Genomic DNA, 22,868 nt, shown 5'->3' on the forward strand with positions numbered 1-22,868 from the left:
GCCAGGAGTTCGAGACCAACCTGGCCAACCTGGTGCAACCCTATCTCTACTAAAAAAACAAAAATTAGCCAGGCGTGGTGCTAGGCACTTGTAATCACAGCTATGCGGGAGGCCAAGGCAAGAGAGTTGCTTGAACCCGGGAGGTGGAGGTTGCAGTGAACCAGAATTGAGCCACTTGCACTCCAGCCTGGGCCACAGAGCGCAAGACTCCATCTCAAAAAAAAAAAAAGTAAGCACCCAGCGAATGTTAGCCGTTGTTATCATTAATAACAATAGCTTCCTTGCTGACTCTTACTAGGATAACGGCTTTATCCATAGGAACAAAGAAAAAAGTACTTTGCTAAGTTATCTGATGCCAGTGCAACATGCCTCATGCACAGCAAGCCTTCAGTAAAGCTCCTTGTAGAGTCACAACTGAAAGGCGCTTTAGAAAGGCAATTATAACTAAAGGAGGCCTTAGAGAGTATAAATTTAACAAAATCCATCAGTTAGTGTGTCTTCAGCTTCCAATAAAAGTTTAAACAATAAGGAACATTTGTTATTTCATGTATAAAGCCCAAAGATAAGGCAGCCCCCAGGTTAGTTTATTTCATCAGTTCAAGGATCTGGTTTCTTTCTGTTCTGTTCCATTCTATGTTGGCCGATCAATCCCATCTTGGTTGCAAGGAGATCCAGGCAACACGTCTTCAGACAAGATCTTAGGCTAGAAGATGGAGTCCTTTTCTAAGAAAGGTTTCCCAGAACTCTCTCTGTAGACTTCTATTTATATCTCACTGGCCAGAACTGAGTCACATGTTTATTCCTAAAACAAACACTATTCAAAGGGAGTGGAATTACCATAAAGATCTTAGAGTAATTAAGATTTTCGTTCTCTTTCTCTTTCTCTTTCTCTCTCTCTCTCTCTCTCTCTCCCCCTCCCTCCCTCCCTCCCCACACACACACACTCTGCCTCACTCATTTTCACACACACACACACACACACCCAAACTTCTTCTGAACCACGGGATCACCTGATACCTGAACAGAATTGTGGTTTTGTGGAAGGAGAGTAAAAGGGACATGATTGTAGGGAAGTCAGTCCACTATATCTTCAACCACTGTCTCAAAACACGTTAGTAGTAGAACCTGCACCAGAATCCTGGTCTCCCAATTCCTAATTTTCCCCTACATAAACAACCTCCTTCATGAAATTTTATCAACAAAGCTACTTTTCCTATAAAATCTTGAATGTATCCACAGAATTCTACCTCCAGTTCTTTTTGGGGGAAAAATATGCTGTAAAACTATACGTGCTATTTTTGTGAAGCATGTTAAAATCCTTATTCCACAGACTCATGATAAAAACTGAAAACTTGACCACCTTTTTAATCTTTTTCTTTGTTCTTATTCTTCTCACCCTTCTTCCCTTAGTCAGTCATATTAAACTATTTGCAGTTCCTTTAATGTATCATGTTTATACATCTGTTCATTTGCTCATACTATTTCTACTATCTGGAAAATGTACACAATTTCCTTTTTTGGCTTCCTTATTTGAATATCTTCTCTGATTTCAAGTATCTATACCTTCATGAAATCTTTCTTGACATAGCTCCGTCTCCATAAAATTGGTTATATCACTGTACATCCACCGTATCATGTTTTAGATACTCCTACACATTTAGAATTTCTTTGCAGATTTTTCTTCCTCATCTAGTCTGAGCTTGCTCTGTTTCTCTCTCTCTCTCTCTCTCCCCCCTCCCCCCTCCCCCCTCTCTCCCCCCACTCTCCCCCTCTCTCTCCCCTTCTCTCTCCCCTTTCTCTCTTTCTCTATCTCTTCCTTCCTCCGTTCCTTCCTTTCCTTCCTTTCTTTCCTTTCCTCCCTTTCCTCTCTTTTCTTTCTTTCTGACATGGTCTGGCTCTGTCACCCAGGCTGGAGTGCAGGGGTGCAGTCTCAGCTCACTGTAACCTCTTCCCCCCAGACTCAAGCCATTGTCCCACCTCAGCCTCCCAAGTAGCTGGGACTACAGGTACACTCCACCATGCCTGGCTAATTTTTGTATTTTTATAGGGGTGGGGTCTCACTTTGTTGCCCTGACTGGTCTCAAGCTCCTGAGCTCAATCTGCCTGCTTTGGCTTTCCAACATGCTGGGATTACAGGCATGAGCCACTGCGCCCAGCCTCATCTGAACTTTTTTAATATAGGGCCTGTTTCTCTGTAATAGAGACTGTTTGTCATTTGTCTTGATAAATCCAAGGTATAGCATGGTGTTGGATGCATAACAGTCACCACTAATAGTTTTGTTTAATGAATATATATACTACTAATCTGGGGGAGGAGAGAGATTTTTGTAAATTGTGTTCTGCTTGATTTTGTTATTTTCAACTAATGAAATAAAGATGTGATTCTGTGATCTATTCATTTTGAAAGATTTTTTTTCAGTAAGGCAAAAGTGATTAAGCATAATGTATTTCTGTGTATAAAATTTTATTTAGAAGTTAAAGACTTTTGGAGGAAAAACATTTCAAATTATATGTTATTGCTTATAGAACAAATTTAGTCCTTCGCTGAGAATACTTGTCAAAGGATGTAAATAAATGTTACATAATTATTCCTAACGCAAATTAGATACTCGGTGAACATTTGTTTCTATAGTAAATATGCTATAAATAGAATTGTTCACTTTATGATTTTTTTTCTTTCTTCATTTTAGCATTTATGACATTAACAGAGAACAGGACTGTATCAAGAATTCTGAGGGTATACTTGGTGAAAATGAATTAAGACCACCCTCCCAGCTACATTCTCTCTCAGAGAAGATCGAGATAGGGTCCCTATCAGAAAAGAGTGGGTATTAAACTAAGTGCTATAAGTCATAATTAATGAATCTAGAATAGAATGATTAAAATGTTTTTAGTTTTAATTTAGATCATGTAAAACAAAGACTTTAAAAAATTATGATTTCCAGTACCTATATTTTTTAAAATAATCATTAGTCCAAAATTAATAGATGATTAACTTTTCAAATTGCAACATAAAACATGTATGTTCCTCTATTTGTATCTTTTAAATTGTTGCATTTTTATTTGGTTTTTGAATTGAAATATTTTAAATGGTAGAAGTAATACATGCAAGAAAAACCCATATGTATAAGGTTAAAAAATGTAAGTTCCCCTTGTATCCACTTTCCAATTTCAACAGCCATTGCTTTAGCCATTATTAAGAGTTTGGCTTCCCACCTTTCTAGATCTTTTTATGTATACTTTCAAACAAATTATATATTTTTCAGCCAAGTGTCATCATATAATGTAGCATATAATAGATATCTTTATATGCCAGTATGTACGGATTTACCTTGTTTTTATTTAGTAGTTGAAAGTTGTTCCCTGTTGATGGCAATTAAGGTTATTGCCAGTATTTTCACTATTAAAGATACTGATACACATGGAACACCTTTTTGTGTGTGTGTGTGGGGGTGTGTGTGTGGGGGTCCGTGTGTGTCTGTGAGTATTTTCAGGAATAGATTCCTAGAAATGAAATGGTTAATGAGTATGTGTATTTAAGGTTTTATATAGGTCCTACCAAATTGTGCGCTAAGAAGTTACATTTATCTAAACCCAGATATCCTTTAATATCTTCAAAGTAGAAGTAATACATTTTAGGATTAAGTAACAACCTGTTCCTTCAGCAGCTATCAAATGGCTTACTTCGACTAAATGAAGGATATAGGCATCTTTAGTATTAATGAAGGGTTGCAACCCTTCTTTAGGGAGATGTAGTCAGGAAAGTCCTGGGGAGATGTACAAGAGCTAGTTGTTTTAGAATTTCTGTGACACCTAAGATGTTGACATTAGTTTATTTCATCATCTACTTTCAGACCAGATGTTTCTAGAATGGAAGACAGTTATCTGTGATATGGCATCAGAAGTTGGTTTATAATTTTCTCATCTCTATTAGGAGTTAAAAAGAGAGACAAGTGTCTAAAACCAGTCTCACTCAGTATCTCTAAGGGATTTTGAGAAGGGGAAGAGGTTATTGCAGTTACTTTGACTAGAATCCAACCTATATCAAGCTTAGACTTAACATTTAAGACTAAACTCACAAATGGAGGAATGTGTCAAAAGCCAGGTACTACAGGAAAACTCAATTTTCAGAGCTATTGTGATTGAACTTAACCTTTCTTACATGCTCTTTCTTCGTCACTTAAGCCCTCAGGGATATACTTAATACTTTATAGGCAAGCACTTCTCAAGTTACCTTCTTAGATTTTTAGGTGTCTTTGTGGTATAGCCCCCTCTTCATTTTAAAAGTCTGGTAGTCTTGAATGTTTAAATAAAGCTTGAGCATTACTCAGCAAAAACGAGACCATTTGTTCATGAAAGTGTTTGTATCGTTTAGTGCACTAATTGGACTCTCAGATGAAAGTGTATTTTGTAAAGAAGGGAGAGCATCAAATTTCTAGGTGAAATTTTCGTCTATTTTCTCATTTACTGAGAGGAAACTTGTGCTTTCTTGAGAGTGTAATTGATGTCTTTATGAACCCATGAAAGATTTAAGATTAGCTACGATTTTCCAACAACTTTGCTTTTAACATACCTCCACTAACCATAAAATCACTGCTTTTATGCATGTACTGCTATTTGGAGAATACTGGCCTAAAGTGGAAGCATTTTTAACCATAAATAAATAGTTCTGGAAATAAAAATATATAAGCAAAAAATAATTTGGTACTTGCTCCTCCTCCTTCGTTTTAAATCATTGGCTTTATTTGTAGCTTTATAGGGAACAGTATTCCCCACACTGGTATTAATGAAGTGTTTTGTGACTGTGTATTTGAGAAACTCTATACTAGTGTTTTTAATTGCACCATCTTTCCAGTTTTCAGTTCGTTATTGTGCGTTATGATGCTCAAAAATGAGGATGTATATAACTTAAATCTGTGCCTATTAATGACTTATAGAATTTAGAGAAGTTGATAATCATAGTCTTCATTTCCAGAGTTACTTTTTAAAACATTTCTTTCAGTGTAAACGATATGTTTCTCACATATTGGATCTTGGTCTATAGATAATTCAATTTCAAAAATTTCTTGCTTTTTTATAAACATCAAATATAAAGTTTCCAAAATTATTGTTTCTAAAGAATTCTTGATTTGTGTTTAGGCTAGCAGTACAGATTATTTGTAAAATGAATTTGAAAATGCTCAGGCTTGCCAGTTTGCTTTGAGTAATGTAGCTAATAAAACTTTAATTTTAATTATTGTAACTGATATTTTGCTATTTGCATCTATTCAGAATGTCCTTATTTTTTACAGCACTGGTATATTGAAGGAGAAAGTGAAACTGAGCAAAAGTAAAAGTAAACTTAGAATGAATATGTAAATCATGTATATCAACTTCAGAATATTCATAAACATTTCATTCTTTTCTATTTACAGTCTTTCATTTTGATACTTGGAAGTTTATTAAAATATTTTAAAATATCTTGATAATTAAAGTATTAGGACAGTTTAGTCCAAATTTAGCTTACTAAAATGTTTGCTTTCATTTCTGAGATAGTCTAATTTTTGTATATCAGTTACTTATAAGTTAATTTTGATTGAGATTCTTTTTTCTCTTTACTTTTTGAACTTTAATACATTTGGGAGTTTTGGTAAAAGTAGGAAGCCATATTACTGTACTTCATAACATTTATACTATATGACCAATACTTCCAGTGCTATATAAATCATTCTCTTCTCCTTATTATTTATAAATACTGGGTTTGTAAAACCCCCCAACCTTAATAAAGAGAATAGAAAGAATACAAATAGGAGAGTGAACAGTTAAAATGGTTAGATGCGAGAGTGTTCTTAGGTCATTAGGCTCAGTTCTTGCTAAAGTAGAGACTTGTAAAATCAAAAGGCACAAAGAGTCAGTCAACATAATTACTGGATCCAGTCGGTAATTCTCAATTAGAAAACATGCCTCTCATGGGAAGGCGTATCACAGTCTCTCAGCACTATCTCACATGGGTGTGGTTTGAAAAAAGTACCTTCAAAAAATTGTAAATACAGCTCTGTTGTATAATATGAAAGTGATTTTATAATATAACTCACAGGAAGTAAAACTCAATATACTCTTCTTGGCTGATGAGGAAATCCCAGAGATACAGTGATTTCTATTGTGTTTGGTGACTGGGCAATAATAGGTCCCTTAAAAGGAACCCAGCTGACTTAGGGATTTAATGAAAATATGTAAAGGGTAAGTTTATCAAGCATGGCGTATATATTTAAAAAAAAAAAAAAAAAGAAGAAGAATAGAAACAGAGGATTAAAAAAAAACTAAAGAATGAGAAATTGCTCTAAAAGTCTAAGCAGTTCCTGACCACCACTTTGACACTACAGTTGTATCTGCTTTTGACCAACTACAGTTATAGTACACAGCTTTCAACCAAAAGACATACGGGGTCTGGCAGGGCATATTTTAGCTCCTGTATTAAAAGTAATTCAGGCTCAGTTGTAATTTATTTAGGTTATTTTGCTAAGACAGTACAAATATTTCTTAGTTATATAGGGAAGGAATAGATGATGTTTTGAGTGATATTCAGTGTGTCCCACTTAACCCCATCCTTTGGTATCTGAAATAGCTGCGTTATTTTTGTTTGTGTTTTACAGTTTTTGAGACAGTGTCCTTGAGTTCAGACTCTCTCTTCCAGAGGGCAGTTTCACTCCTCCATACATCTTACTTGGACTCTTCATCTGAGCATGGTTTTCAGTACAGTCAAGTGACTTTGGTGAAAAATGACATTTTCTTAAATGAGGTGAGGTGCTTGGTACACACTGTGGTAGTTTTGTTTTAGTTTTAAAAGAGGTAAACCCATCATTTTTGGTATATAAATCTAGTGCTTTTAGCTATCATTTTTCAGACGAAGCAGATCTTTGGAAATAGCCACTTGGAAAGTAATTCTATGGAATAGAAAAATAATGCGTTTATGTTTAGTCTTATAGCAGGAGGAATTTAAATGATGCGTTTTAAAAATTAATTTGCAGGACAAAATAGTAAGTTTATAGCATTTGGTTATTCTCTCTTTACACAGTACAAAACTTTTTACCGACAAAAAAAAGCAAGTAACTATACTCAGGAAGAACTTCAAGACACTTACGGGTTTCTTCTGTTTGATACTGAAAAGGAGGTAAGGGAATTAGGTTGTAGAAAATTAATGGCATCATTAGTCTTAAATATTGTGGTGCTTCCGTTTTGTAAGAGTTGTAAGATTACCAAATCATCAGTGTTTTTTGTTACTTAGTTTGGTGGCATGTGAATGACAGCAGTAAAAGCCAGTCATGAAGGAGATTTGATTAGATTTCTACAACTTTTCATGGTTTCTCTTAAATACATTTAAGAGTTTAAACATATTTAAGTTTCATCTTAAATACATTTGTAAGCTTAGGGTGCAATTTGGATTAAAACGGGTTTCTTTAGTGTCAATAATGCCCTTTAATAGATTGAAGGGATATTTTTCCATTCTGGATCATCGTTTAATAGATACTTTGTTTCTTGTGGATATTTTTCTGGTTTAAATTACATGATTTGGGAGATAAATCATGTAACTTAATAAACTTTGGCATCCTGGTTAACTGAAATTCCTTCATTCAATATTTGAAGACTGAAATCTGTATTGTTGCCTGTACCTAAATTATGGGAGAAGGAAAGGACGGTGTACAGGATAGGTCTCCAAAGATATGTATGGCTTCCTAGATACATTTTAAATAATACCAGAGATCTAAAATAATTCAAAGTTAGTGCTTCGATTAGATTAATGGTCTATAAAGAAGGGGGGCAGATTTGTTTAGCAGATAATTAGCACTAACATATAATAAGGACTATATAGTAATACCAGAAGAGTTTATCCCTTTTTAACTTAATCATCTGAATTCAAATAGGATGCTCTGGGTTCTTACTAAAAATAACATTTGGCAATAAGACATTTTGAAATTTCATGGTTCTAAAGCTGTAGTTGGAAAATAAGTCTTCTAGCGGACTTACCTGTGACCCTGCTTAATTTGGTTTTGCTGACATTTTTGTTAATTGAAACGGTAAAATTCTGTGAAAATTTTGGGCCATTAATCAAAATACAGATTGCTTTGAATAAGTTTTCTTTGTGCCCTGAGTACCTACAGTGAGCAGACTATTTATTTTAAAGCTTATAGATTAGGCCAGATGCAGTTGTGCCTCACACCTGTAATCCCAGCGTTATGGGAGGCTGAGGTGGGAGGATTGCTTGAGCCCAGGAGTTTGAGATCAGCCTGGGAAACATAGTGAGACCCTGTCTCTATCGTATTATAAAAAAATAAAACTAAAAAAAAAAAAAAAAAACTTACAGATTATAGCTTTATTTCATTGCTACTTCAAAGACTGAAGCAAAGTAATCTTTTGTTTAAAGGCAAAATTGGTATGTCAGCGTGGACTCCGTGTTGGCAGCAGTGCTGTTACCACTCTGGGTGATCCAGCCAAAGGTAAGCCTGTAAAGCAAAAAGAATCTTAAAAAAAAATCTTTTACAAGATGAAGTGAGGTTTCATTAGGTTTATAAGATATGTATATTAAAAGCCAGTTTCATTAAATGTCAAACAGCTCATAATGTTTAGATTTCTAACTTTAAATATATGAACGAGATTTGAGTTTAAAACTTTACAGTATTTTTCAGTGTCGAGAGATTGGTATTGTCTTGAGAATGTCTTCTAAGTTATCACAATGGCAATAAGAATAGACACTAGATAGAACTGACCAAACTTGGCAACCATGGAATGTGAGGGGTAAGAGAAGAAATAATCAAATATAAGCTTTTAAACTTATATTACAATGATAATTATTAATAGAAAAGAGGTATATAAGAAGAGAAGCAGATTAGTAGAGAAGCTGATGAGTTAAAAATGTTATCTAATTGTCAAGAATATAAATTAGCACTCACTTTTTTTAAGATTCAGTTTCTTCATGTGTAAAACAGATTAAACTACTTTATAGAGTTGTTGGGAGGATTCAGTGAGACTAAAGTGTTTAGCCCAGGACTTTGCACCTAATAAGTTCTCAGTAAATGGACAGTACTACTTTTATGAGTTGAATTTGAGAAATAGTGAGATTTTCATAAGTGTTTCTGAAAGATAGCCTGTAGGTCATAAAGGGATCAGAACTAGATTTGGGGCTGGGGTTGTGGGAGTGGAGTGTGAACTGAAGCTAAGACATTGTTAGTGGGATGGCATGGAAAGAGAAGATGGCAAAAACAGAACTTTTGGGTCATTAATGGGACCAGGGTGTGGGGAGGTAGAGCGAGGATAGAACGAGGAGGTGTCAAGAGCGGTCTGTTGCATGGAGACCTAGGAAATAAGAGTTTCACAGACAGCAGAAAGATCTCACAAAGAGGGGTATTTAGCAGTGCCAGGTACTATGTAGAATGTGGAGTTCAGAACTGAGAAAGATTATCATGGCTAGATTCCTGCTGACCTTTAAAAAAAAAAAAACTGCTTTATTGAGATATAATTTCACAATTATAGAATTCACCCATTGTTTAATGTAGTCCCATAGTTGGGTAACCATCATAACAGTTAATTTTAGACCATTTTTATCACCCAAAAAAGAAATCCCATGGCCTTTAGCAGTGACTACCCATTCTCTACCATCCCCGCTCTAGGCAACTACCAGTCTATTTTCTGCGTTTATAGATTTGCCTGTTCCGGACATTTCATATAAGTGGAATCATCTCATATACGGTCTTTTTTGAGTAACTTCTTTTAGCATGTTTTTAAGGCATATTGTAGCATGAACCAGTAGTACTTCATTCCTTTTTATGATTGAATAGTGCAGTCCTGCAGCACTCAACAATGGGGATATGTTCCAAGAATTGCCTTGTTAGGCAGTTGTTGTTGTTGTTTTTTTTTTTGAGACAGAGTTGCGCTCTGTCGCCAAGCTGGAGTGCAATGGCGCGATCTCAGCTCACCGGAACCTCCGACTCCCTGGTTCAAGTGATTCTCCTGCCTCAGCCTCCTGAGTAGCTGGGATTACAGGCATGCACCACCATGCCCAACTAATTTTTGTATTTTTAGTAGAGATGGGGTTTCACCATGTTGGCCAGGATGGTCTCGATCTCCTGACCTCATGATCTGCCCTCCTTGGCCTCCCAAAGTGCTGGGATTACAGGTGTGAGCTACCACGCCCGGCCGCAATTTTTTACTCATGTGGACGTCACAGAGTGTACTTAGAGACACCTAGAGGGCATAGCCTACGACACACCTAGGCTATGTGGTATAGCCTGTTGCCCCTAGGCTACAAACCTGTATAGCATGTTACTGTACCGAATACTTCAGGCAGTTATAAAATAGTGGTGTGTGTTTGTGTATCAAAACAGAAAAAGTACAGTAAAAATATGGTATTACAAACTTATGGGACCACTGTCCAAACTTTATGCAGTCTGTTGTTGACCAAAATGTTAAATGGTACAATGCTGTATTCTGTTATGTGGCCATACCATATTTTCTTTATGCATTCATCAGTTCATGGACATATGGGTTATTTCTACTTTTGGGCTATTATGAATAATGGTTCTATGAACATGCACGTACAAGTTTTTGGGTGGACATAGTTATATATATGTCTTCGATATATAATGAGTGGAACCACTGGGTCATATGATAACTCTATAAAACAAAAAAAATTAAAATTTACATTCAATTCATCTTCTGAGGGACATTAAAAGTGATAAATTCATAACCCTAATAACACTGCATACAGCGTTTTTTCTTCTCTCCTATTTTTTCACCCCACTCTCATTTCATTATGAAAAATTCAAACATAGAAAAAGTAAAGAGCATAGTGTAATATACCCATCACCAAAGTTTAGCAAATAATATTATGCATTATTGGCTGGGTGCGGTGGCTCACGTCTGTAATCCTAGCTCTTTCGGAGGCCACGGCAGGTGGATCCCTTGAGGCCAGGAGTTCCAGACCAGCCTGACTAACATGGCTAACTAAACCCCGTCTCTACTAAAAATACAAAAATTAGCCAGGCATGGTGGCGTGCACCTGTAATCCCAGCTACTCAGGTGGCCGAGACTTGAGATTGCTTGAACCTGGGAGGCAGAGGTTGCAGTGAGCCAAGATCACACCACTGCACTCCAGCCTAGGCAACAGAGCAAGACTCTGTCTCTAAATATAAATGTATATAAATATAAATATATATAAAAATATATATATACACACACACATATTGCATTATTTGCTTCATTTGTTTAATTTTTTTTCTGGAGAATTTGAAAGTAAATTACAAATAACCACTGCAGCTTACATCTCAAAACAAAAAAAAAACATTTTCCTGCATTCCTACAATCTTATGATTTCATTGCTGATGTTTGAGAGGCTGGCTTCAGTAGAGTGGTGGAAGTAGAAACTGGATTGTTCCTGACAAATACACGTTCTTCAAAAACACATGCACTGGGGTTGATAATAAAATTAACACTATTACTTACATGTGTTTTGTAGTTTTTGGCTTGACTAGAACTGGATAATTTTGTGTGTAATAATACTTTCAATTAATAATAGTTTTTAAAGCTTATTGATCTTTTAAATCTTCATGAGCACCCTGTGGTGTTTGTATCTGTGACCCAGGCCCACCCTCCCTACCTGAGTGACTTATTCTTACCTGGAACCCAAGCTTCTGACCACAGAATCATCACTCTTTTCCACCGTATCAGTTTTCTCACCCATTGTCTCTTATGTTTTGAAAGAGGTGCCTCAGTTGAGGAATACCCCTGAAGCTTGTCCTTTCCTCCTCATTTTTCACTGCTGCTGCCTTGTTTGAATCCTCCTCTCCAGTCTCAACTATCACAGTACCTTTTTTTCTAATTGGTCTTCTTGCTTCTACTTTCTCCTCTCTGGTGGGCAATCTGCTGCTTAATCTATATTTTATACTTTTACAGGTGTATACATTTCCAAATACTCCGACTATCTTCATCCAAGACCATGGTATCATGGGAAATCTGGTTATGTTGTAATTTTTAATATAATTAAGGTAAAGCCTAAATGTGCTGTTATGTGATTTCCTTTTAAAGTTTAAGGTTATCTACCTTTGATATTCTCTGTAGATCTCAGTTGAACATAGTCCTCACCAAAGTTAACTATCCAAATTCAGGAAAAGCAAAACTATTTTTCCTTTTCTTTAAAAAGAAAACTTTTTAATTCATTTACTAGATTGTAAACTTTTTTTTAACTTCAAAAATAAAGGGTATGCAGGGAAAAATCTTCCTCTCACCTGTCAGAGCTACTTTTTAAACATGAAATAACAAAACAAGTAGCTGCTTATAAGATGACGTGATTACACTTATAAAAGATGAGTTTAGAAAACAACATTCATTGTCTAATGTAAATGGTCAATAGAATCTTATTTTCTTTCTCCATAAGACATCCAGCTTCACAGCTTCATGTGCCACCTAGAATTGATGATGCCACAAATCCTTGAATGTCCTAAATGGTACTGTTTAAGTGAATCATGCAATTTGGAATTTTCACCCAAACAGAAGGGTGATCTAAAATCAGTTGATTTTAGATGTGATTGGGCTTCTTGAGGACATTTCTGTGGTCTCGTTATATTGTTTTTGTTTTAGCTTTCTTACTATCTTAAATTCTTTGGTTTATCAGCCTAGCACTAACTGACCTTTAATTAAAAAAAAAAAAAAAAAAAAAAAGCATGTGAACTCTTAGTATTGTGAAGTTTGTTCTCAAAAAAAGTGGAGGGAGAGGCCGGGCTCTGTGGCTTATGCCTATAATCCCAGCACTTTGGGAGGCTGAGGCGGGTGAGGTCAGGAGTTTGAGACCAGCCTGGCCAACATGGCGAAACCCCATCTCCACTAAAAGTGTAAAAAAATTAGCCTGACGTGGTGGCGGGTGCCTGTAATCCCAGCTACTTGGGAGGCTGAGGCAGGAGAATGACTGAACTTGGAAGGTGGAGGTTGCAGTGAGCCAAGATCACGCCACTGCACTCCAGCCTGGATAACAACAACAAAAAAACTCCATCTCCAAAAAAAAAAAAAAAAGGTTGGGGAGTGACATTGTTTTGAGGTACAATCAGTAGTTTTCCTCCCTTAATCTTTCTTCTCTTGCTCTGCAATCAGTGCTGCAGAAAGTATGCCTACTAATGTGGATAATGAGCATTTCATTTTTTACTTAGATTATGCCTAAGCCTTGGTTTCTTGCCACTGGCTGGAGATTGCTGTTTTTGCCTCTGTGTTCTCATCTTCATTTTATTTCACAAAATCGAGCCATACAGAACCATAAAATGTTTGATGAGGAGATGGTAGGGGTGGTTGGTTACTGATAAGTACTATTTATATTTTTTGGTTTAGTGGTGGTTTGGCCTTTGGTGGGTCTGTAAATAAAGACACAGGACATAACAACAAAACATCTTCTTTTTAAAAAAGTAATTATATTCTTCTTATAAAAATTAAAATTGCCTATAGTCCCATATCCCATTTTGATATATTTGTTGGGGTATATATTGTATATTTTTATTTTTTCCTATATACTGAGTTATTAGCCCATGAAAAGAGTTTGTATATACTTATATACTTATAGGCTATTCTTTTTTAGAACTTAATAACATCTTGTGAACATTTTCTTAGGTCATTGTATCATTCAAAACAGCTTTTAAAGTCATTGCATATTTCATCATAATGGTAAACTTGGCCTAACTGCCTTTTTTTTTTTTTTTGAGGCAGAATCTTTCTCTATTGCCAGGCCAGAGTGTAGTGACACTATCTCAGCTCACTGCAACCTCCACCTCCCGAGTTCAAGCAATTCTCCTACCTCAGCCTCCCAAGTGGCTGGGACTACAGGCGCGCGCCACCATGCCCAGCTAATTTTTTCGTATTTTAAGTAGAGACAGGGTTTCACCATGTTGGCCAGGATAGTCTTGATCTCTTGACCTCATGATCTGCCCACCTTGGCCTCCCAAAATGCTGGGATTACAGGTGTGAACCACTGTGCCCAGCTGCTTGCTTTTTTCTTTTTTTTGTTTTTTTGTTTTTTTGTTTTGTTTTGAGAGACACGTAACCCTTGATGGAGAGAAATCCGTAATGGAAAATACTGCTGACTGTTCAGTGACCAGGACCAGCGGCCTGCTAAGAACTTTGCTACATATTTGCTGCTTGTTAACTTGCTGGGCCCTGGCATAATAGAAGTATCTCAGTTTATAATTTACAACTGATCATAGTTCAGATTGGAAACTCATCTTTTGAAATTTTAGATTTTGTTCTCTTTTACATTACAATCACCAAAGAGCCATTCAATGACCATAACATAAAAGATGGTGGGCTGTAGTTATTCTTTTAAGGAAATGGCTCTCTTAAATTTAGGGTGATTCATATATTTCTTTGATATTGTGATAAAAACTATGGATATTTGTCTCAGATGCCCAAATGTCCAAGATTTTTAAATACATTTTTAAGGGTTCATGGATAATTAAAACTATTTTTGGCCTTAAGATAATTGTTTTTCTAAGAAGTATAGTTCTTAATACAGTTACTGTTAGGGGTCACATATCTGCATCCTTGTTAGACTACTACTAAATGAATCCTAGAGTAAAGGTTATTGCTATTTGAAGGTATCTGATTAGTTTTAATATTTTCATTCTAGGGAAAAGTCAAGTCTGTGTCTGAGAATTATACAACTAACTATACTAAGCCATCTTCTGGCTATGATTGCCACGTGTCTGAAAATACTAACAAGGTTTCTAACAAGACGAGTCATTTTCGTGCCTTTGAACTGAGTCAGGTATAGTCACCTGTGAATGAATAACACCCAAGATATATTTCTGAGTCTAATGTGTTAAATTTCAGGGCTGGGTGGGGTTGAGAAAAACTTGGTACATATGCAATTCCATAGTGCTGCTACCCTGATAATACTTATTTTTCTTCTTGCAGTATTACTTTTACGAACTTTCAGGCAACACTGTTATTGAGCGACCCAGACAGATCTGTCCTTATGTAATTGTAGCTTTTCGATACAGGGAACCTAAAACTATGGCACCACCAGCTCATAAAAGCATGTAAGTAATTGTATACATGCTTTGTTTTACTGAATCTATTTCTTTTACTCTTGTAAAAATGTTCTTTCTTTTTTTTTCTGCCAGACTTGAATGCAGCGAAAATGGTGAGAAATAATTCATTAATTCTTTTAGGTTTTTGTTTTTCTTGAGTAAATATTTCATCATAAATAATCGGTTTCTTTCTTACCTTCATTTCTTAAAGTTCTCATGTCTCCATGGAAAGGGAAATTAATTGTTCAAGACCGTATGCTATGTGATATAGCTCTTTGGTCCACTTACGGTGCAATGATTCCAACACAGCTGTAAGTATTAAATGTTACGTCCTTTACTAATGCTTATATTACAAGTTTTGGGGGTTTTCCCCCCTTCATTTCAAAGCTGGCATTGGTGTAAAATACAGCAACTGTTACTGATTTTAGATGAGGGTACATTTGGGTAGATGTATAGCACACAGGGTATGACATAGGAAACCTAAATTCTAATTTATTAATGGGAAAATGACCTCTTGGGATAAATTAAACTATTTGAAAGTAGAAATTTGACCTTCCCCAAGAAATAAATCAGATTTGCCTGATAGCAAATGTAGCAGATTATAGCCACTGAATATTATTTTTATTAACATTTTGCGGTATCTGAGTTTCAAATTTTAACATGGTTCTCTTAGAAAAGTATTAGAGTAGGCCGGGCGAGGTGGCTCAAGCCTGTAATCCCAGCATTTTGGGAGGCTGAGGCGGGTGGATCACGAGGTCAGGAGATCGAGACCATCCCTGGCTAACATGGTGAAACCCCGTCTCTACTAAAAATACAAAAAAACTAGCCGGGCGTGGTGGCGGGCGCCTGTAGTCCCAGCTACTCGGAGGCTGAGGCGGGAGAATGGTGTGAACCCGGGAGGCGGAGCTTGCAGTGAGCTGAGATGGCGCCACTGCACTCCAGCCTGGGTGACACAGCGAGACTCCGTCTCAAAAAAAAAAAAAAAAAGAAAAAGAAAAGTATTGGAGTAGCTGTTACATGTATTTACGTTAAAAGCAATTATCATGATTAATATTTTCTTCTGGGGAACTGTGAAGAACATCTTAGGAAATCTTTTTTGTTCAACCTGTTCTTAGTTTGTACCCCAAACCATTAAGAAATAGTCATAGTTTAATTGAAATACAAGGTGAAAACTGATGTGTTGTAAGGATTCATTTTTTTTCCTATCAGCCTTTTTTAAGAAGAAATAGGAGTATAATAACCCACAACATAAAAATTATGTGAATAAGCAAATAGGAGAGGAGGGTAAGTTCTTCCTCATTATAGAGTGCAACTAATAAATGTGGAAAGATTGATAAATTAGAAAATCAGCATTTGACAACACCATAATAATCAACCAGTGTATGCTAAAAACAGGTGAAAGTTTAATAATATTTGCATATCTTACGTTTCCCCACTACTTGCTTATTAATCACAAAGGAAAAAAAATGCAGACCTACCAGTGGAGTAAACTGCCAGATACCATCTTAACTAAGTGGTTAAGTTAATGATAGACCTATGCTGATTAAGGAGCATTCTGCAAAATCGTCTGTATTTTTCAAAATATCCAAGTCATTGAAGTAAAGAAAGACTGAAAAACTGTTCCAGATTAAAGGAGACTAAAGAGACATGATTACTGAATGCATTATGGCATCTTGGATTGGAAATTGTTTTCTTTTTCTGTGAAGGAACTTAGTGAGACAGTTGGCAGCATTTGAATAAGATGTAGGTTAAGTCATAGTATCGTATCATTGTGAATGTGTTGATTTTGCTTGTTGCTTTGGGGTTGTATAAGAAAATTTCCTAGGGTCCAGGCACAGTGGCTTACACCTGTAGTCCCAGCACTTTGGGAGGCTGAGGTGAGCGGATTGCCTGAGGTCAGGAGTTGGAGACCAACCTGGCCAATGTGGTCAAACACCGTCTCTACTAAAAATACAATGGGCATGGTGCCACATACTTGTTATCCCAGCTACTTCGGAGGCTGAGGCAGGGTAATTACTTGAACCTAGGAGTCAGAGGTTGCAGTGAGCCGAGATCACACCACTGCACTCCAGCCTGGGTGACAGAGCCAGACTCCATCTCACACACACAAAAAAAGGAAAAAGTAGTCAGGAAATAACTCTTAAATAGCATAATTTTTTTTAAAATTCCTTATTCCTGTGTACATAATTTTTTGACACATCTAGATATTTTGTCTGTACCAAAAATACATGTATTTAGAAAATGTGAACATATTTGCAGACCATGGTTTATGGGTCATGTATTTGAAAATCTGTCGTACTTAAAAATATGCATATTGTTTAACCTGGAGCTTATCAATTTAAGGTCTTTTTTGTGGTTATATATTTTTTTACATTTATATTACAAAACTAAAGCTTATGAAAATTTAGATCCACTGTTTATTATTCTGCTTGATATTGTTGTGTTATTTTTTAGACCACAAGAACTAGATTTTAAATATGTAATGAAAGTGTCTTCCTTGAAAAAACGACTACCAGAGGCTGCCTTTAGAAAACAGAATTACTTGGAGCGGAAAGGTCTGTTGAAATGTAGTAACACGCTACTTGTCCTGGGCTTTGTTCTGGTTATTGTCTGCTCTATTCCAAACATTCAAACATGCACACTTCTATTTCATCTTAAGTGACTCTTAAAAGAGTCTTTTGTGAGAAAGTTGTAGAGTTACTATTTTCTTCAGTTTCTTGGAAGCCAACTAGAAACTGCAAGGTAGTTTTATCTAAGATGACAAAGACTAGCTTTAATCTAGAAATGCTGATGCAATTAAGCAAACAGATATTAAAAGCATTTGGAAACTTATAACTATTCCTCTCAAGGAAGATAGAGTTTTTGTTGGTTTTATTTATAGACGTACTTTTAAACTCAAAAACCATGAGAAGGAAATTTCTTGGTCATTTAGGTTAATTCATGGAGCACTGATGTAGTATTTGTATTTGTCTTGTTAATCTTAGAGCAGTGTCAGTATAAATAAGAGCATTGTTTTAAAATAACTTTTGATGATGTTTTATGAAGGAGTTTTATAACCAAGAGCATTAAATGATAAAGGTTTTTGAGTAGTATTTCTATTCTTTCATTTTTGCCACATATAAAATGAACAAATTGACTATAAGTACATAATAGCATATTAAAAATAAATGTTTTTCTGGTTTTCTCTACAGTCTGTTTTCAAGATTTGTGCTTCAATCTGTATGAGGTAGAACTGTCAAACAGACAAGGGGAAAATATAGATAAATTAACAGAATGTATTAAAAACAAACAATTGGTAAGAATCACTAATTTAAAATATTATTATGTTTTTCTTAAATTGATATGTGTGTATTGGTTGTGTCTAGATGGAATCATTTTAATTTGCTGTGAGGAGTTTCATGTTTAATATTTATTTATATATTATTGATGTAATACAGTATCTGTGGGGTTTATGTTCCAAGACCCCCAGTGGATGCCCAAAACTGTGAATAGTACTGAACCTATGTATACTGTGTTTTTTTCTATACATACATACTTATGATAAAGTTTAATTTATAAATTAGGGACAGTAAGAGATGAACAACAATAATAAAATGGAATAGTTACAACTATATACTGTAAGAAAAGTTATGTGAGTATGGACTGTCCATCTCAAAATATTTTATTTATTATACTATACTTGAGTACTACTTGTGATGAGTGAGGTAGGTGGTGCAGGCATTATGAAGTACTACTATTGGCCTACTGGGTGGGTAGCATCTACAGCATGGATACACTGGACAAAGGGATGATTCACGGCCGGGCGTGGTGGCTCACGCCTGTAATCCCAGCACTTTGGGAGACCGAGGTGGGCAGATCACGAGGTCAGGAGATCAAGACCATCCTGGCTAACATGGTGAAATCCTGTCTCTACTAAAAAATACAAAAAAATTAGCTGGGCATGGTGGCGGGCATCTGTAGTCCCAGCTACTCGGGAGGCTGAGGCAGGAGAATGGCATGAACCTGGGAGGCAGAGCTTGCAGTGAGCCTAGATCGCGCCACTGCACTCCAGCCTGGGTGACAGAGCAAGACTCCATCTCAAAAAAAAAAAAAGGATGATTCACATACTGGGTAGGAGGGGCAAGAAGCAAGGATACAAAATAGTTCCTAAAGTCTGGCATGGCAGATCACATCTATAATCCCATTACTTTGATAGGCCAAGGTGGGAGGATCACTTGAGGCCAGGAGTTTGAGACCAGTCTGGGCCACATAGCAAGACCTTATCTCTACCAAAATAAAAAAATTTAAATTTATTTTATTTTATTTTTTAAACTAGCCAGGCATAACCGCCTGCACCTGTAGTCCTGGCTACTCTGAAGGGTGAGGTGGCAGGATAGCTTCAGCCCGGGAGTTCAAGGATGCAGTGAGCTGTTGCTGTGCCACTGCATTGCAAGCTGGGTAACAGAGTGATACCCTGTCTTTCAAAGAAACAGGCTCTTAAATCATAGCTCCTGTAAGTCAAGGAGCTGAGGAGACTATGGAGGAGACAAATATGTAAATCATCATATGCCATACAACACATAGAGACTCTCATAGAATCTTTTTGAAAACTGAAAGTAGTGATTCTTTTTGTGAGTGAGATATTAGTGTCCTAACTTTATTGTAGTGTAATCATTAGAAAAGTCTGATTTTGTATATTAATTGTGATTAAATAATGATTTATATTTGTAGCCTTATCACCTCTCAGTTTTGAAATAAAATGTTTTATTCTGTAAAATAGTATATTTTGTTTAGGTGGTTTAACTGAAAAATTATTGTATAGATATTGGATTTTATCTTTTATGTGTATATAGATTTTTGAAGTGGTAAGCAGTAGAAAAGAAAAGCTATTAAATTCATGATTTAGAACAACAGCTTTTAGACAACAACTGCTGCCTGGGGACAAAACTGCCCCAGTTACTGAAAGCATTGAAATTTCAAGACTTTTTTCTTGAGCTCAAGAGTCCACTGAAGACTCTGATAGAGGGAAACAAAAGAGAGGAAGAATTTATTTTCATCTGTATTTCTTGTTGCCCTGGAACTTGATTATTTTCTATTATTTTCCATTTCTTAAGATGCTGTAGAAAGAAGTCTTTTATTGGATGGTATCTTGCGGTCTTTTTAGTTTCAGGGTTTTGGGATAATTTTCATGTAAATATGAGCTTAAGATGCTACTTATAGGTTTGATTCATCTTGAGTTTATACTGGCTACATGGTAACATATTGGCTGTTAAGTGGTATGAAATGTCAGCTGTCTCAGTGAAAAAGTAAGGCTTTTCTGATTGATCTGCCATGTTCTTGAGCACTATTGTAAAACTAACCCTTCATATTCTGGTTATTTTATATAGCCCCAACAGGGGCAAGATTATTTCAGCTAAGGAATTTGAAGTTTCTGATACTGGGGACAGAATTACCCTGACTCCCATAACATGTGCAGAATTTTTTCTTTTCTTGAGGTCAATATTCGCTAATGAGTATGGGTAGAGGGAGAAGAGAGGGATTGCAGAATATTCCTTCAGTTGAATTTTTCATTTATATTTAAGGCAATCATCAAATGCTTAGAAGATCGAGGGTTTTTCATTTTACTTACGTCATCAGCCTTACTATCAGAACCAGGTATGGACAACTGTTTTAGGAAAAAATATTTTTCATTATGTTTACTTTTGCTTTATAAGATCAACAACCTAACTTTTCTTTTTCTGATTCTCATTCTGCATAGATTTTGGAGGCAAGCAGATGGGTCTGCATGGGTTACATTTATTTCATTCACCCCTGTCAACAGGTGAGGATACAGTGGTTTCCAGTTCACTCTGTCTGTTGGATATATTTAGTCCTCATCTGACTTGACCTCTTAGCAGCACGTGACACTGTTAACTGTTTTTTCGTCTTAAATATCTCTCTTCCCTTAACATCACTGGTTCACCTTGACCTCCCTTGTAGGTTTATGCTTCCCTCTGAGCCTCAATCCCATATCTCCACTTGTCTACTGACGTTGCCACTGAGATATCTCAAAGGTGCCTTGAATTCAACGTGTCTAAAACTGAATTCATTTGTTGTTGAATTTTGCCATCGTCTCTCCAGTAAATATGTCTCAGGCTCTGGGTCTTCATAGGTGCTGTTCTCCTTATCTGTACCTTATCTATTAGTCTTTTTCATATCAAGCCCATACATTCTTATGGTGATGTTGACCCACCAGAGGACCAAACCTTGGCTCTTGGGGGCAAAAAAATACTACTCATACAGTGCATAAACAGATATGCAGTGTATATGTGGTATTAAAATTTTGGACGTCAATTTGGGGGAAAAATGGGTCTAAAAGGGCTGGGGAGGAGGATGACTGAAAAGATTGAGAAACACTAATCTAGTTTATTCTTCCTCCTATCTGTCAAGCTCGGCCTCACTATCACTTTCTTTGTTCCCATCACCACGCTTTGCTCAACTTAGACCCCTATGCTTATTTATCATCCATATAGTTTAAATATTTATTTGTATAATTATTTAATGCCTGCCCTTCTTGTATTCTGCTGTATCCCTAGTGCGTAGCAATGCCAGTCACCTATAAAACAGTAAATATTTGCTAAACAAATAAATAAATGAGAGTTGGCCAGTCACGGCAGCTCACACCTATAATCCCAGCACTCTGGGAGGCCGAGGCAGGTGGATTTCTTGAGCTCGGGAGTTCTGAGACCAGCCTAGGCAACATGGCAAGACCCCGTTTCTACAAAAAATAGAGAAAAATTAGCCAGGCGTGGTGGCTTGCTCCTGTGGTCCCATCTACTTGGGAGGCTCAGGTGGGAGGATCACTTGAGCCCGGGACGCGGAGGTTGCAGTGAGCCAAGATTGTACCACTGCCCTCCAGCCTGGGCAACAGAGTGAGACCCTGTCTCAAAAAAAAAAAAAAAAAGTCACTTTGTTTTATAATCACAATGTGTGTGTTTAAACATAAAATTCTATATAGTATTTATAAAGCTATAACCAATATAAAAATGTTTTTAAAGTTTTTTTTAAAAACTCAGTTACTGGCTAGGCGTAGTGGCTCACACCTGTAATCCCAGCACTTTGGGAGGCCGAGGTGGGTGGATCACAAGGTCAGGAGATCAAGACCATCCTGGCCAACATGGTGAAACTCCGCCTCTACTAAAATACAAAAAAGTAGCTGGTTTTGGTCATGCATGCCTGTAATTCCAGCTACTCAGGAGGCTGAGGCAGGGGAATCACTTGAACCCGGGAGGCAGAGATTGCAGTGAGCTGAGATCACGCGCCCCTGCACTCCAGCCTGGCGACAGAGTGAGACTCTGTCTCAAAAAAAATTAATAATAATAATAATAATAATAAAACTAGTTACTTAAAGCAGAAAACTGTGCTTTCCTAGGCATCACTTCATTGCAACAAGCAAAGCATTACCCATGATAATAACATAATTGGCAGTGGCTGTTTGTATTTTTCAAGCATTTATCATGTCAGGTTTTGTGGTGGAAGTAGTAGATTTAGCAATCCATAAAATAAGTACTCTTATAACAATTTCAAAGATGAAGAAACTCATGGTCGAATTTGTTTATGGTCTAACAGCTAACTCCAGATCTGGCTCCTGTAAGATTTCTAATTTCTTTTCTTTTTTTTTTTTTTTTTTTTTTTCAGTTGTAAACTATAAAGTTTCAGATATTTCATTAAAAGATTTTAACAAAGTGAAAGATTAAAATTCTCACATAAATATGATATGAACTTGCTAAGCGTTTGCCTATATTTGTATCAAGTGAAGAAGAAAAAGAGTGGCCAGGCATAGTGGCTCACGCCTGTAATCCCAGCACTTTG

General features: G+C 36.4%; 1 protein-coding gene across 17 annotated transcripts in view; it reads left to right on the top strand.

The window, feature by feature from the left end:
- TASOR2 (transcription activation suppressor family member 2) overlaps positions 1-22,868 on the top strand; it is a 79,329-nt gene that overhangs the window by 21,261 nt on the left and 35,200 nt on the right. For 4 of the 17 annotated variants that reach the window (XM_037983295.2, XM_037983296.2, XM_037983299.2 and 1 more), the window contains exons 2-13: positions 6,633-6,778; positions 7,055-7,150; positions 8,402-8,474; positions 11,926-12,017; positions 14,636-14,773; positions 14,923-15,047; positions 15,132-15,151; positions 15,250-15,349; positions 17,493-17,593; positions 18,230-18,333; positions 20,600-20,672; positions 20,776-20,838. In XM_037983295.2, the coding sequence (XP_037839223.2) occupies positions 6,633-6,778; positions 7,055-7,150; positions 8,402-8,474; positions 11,926-12,017; positions 14,636-14,773; positions 14,923-15,047; positions 15,132-15,151; positions 15,250-15,349; positions 17,493-17,593; positions 18,230-18,333; positions 20,600-20,672; positions 20,776-20,838 (1,131 nt within the window). Of the gene's footprint in view, positions 1-2,690; positions 2,825-6,632; positions 6,779-7,054; positions 7,151-8,401; positions 8,475-11,925; positions 12,018-14,635; positions 14,774-14,922; positions 15,048-15,131; positions 15,152-15,249; positions 15,350-17,492; positions 17,594-18,229; positions 18,334-20,599; positions 20,673-20,775; positions 20,839-22,868 lie in introns of those variants that run through there. The other 13 variants (XM_037983302.2, XM_037983303.2, XM_037983308.2 and 10 more) reach the window with 11 other exon arrangements.

This window comes from Chlorocebus sabaeus, chromosome 9, assembly GCF_047675955.1.
Source record: "Chlorocebus sabaeus isolate Y175 chromosome 9, mChlSab1.0.hap1, whole genome shotgun sequence".
In the NCBI taxonomy this organism is placed as follows: Eukaryota; Metazoa; Chordata; class Mammalia; order Primates; family Cercopithecidae; genus Chlorocebus; species Chlorocebus sabaeus.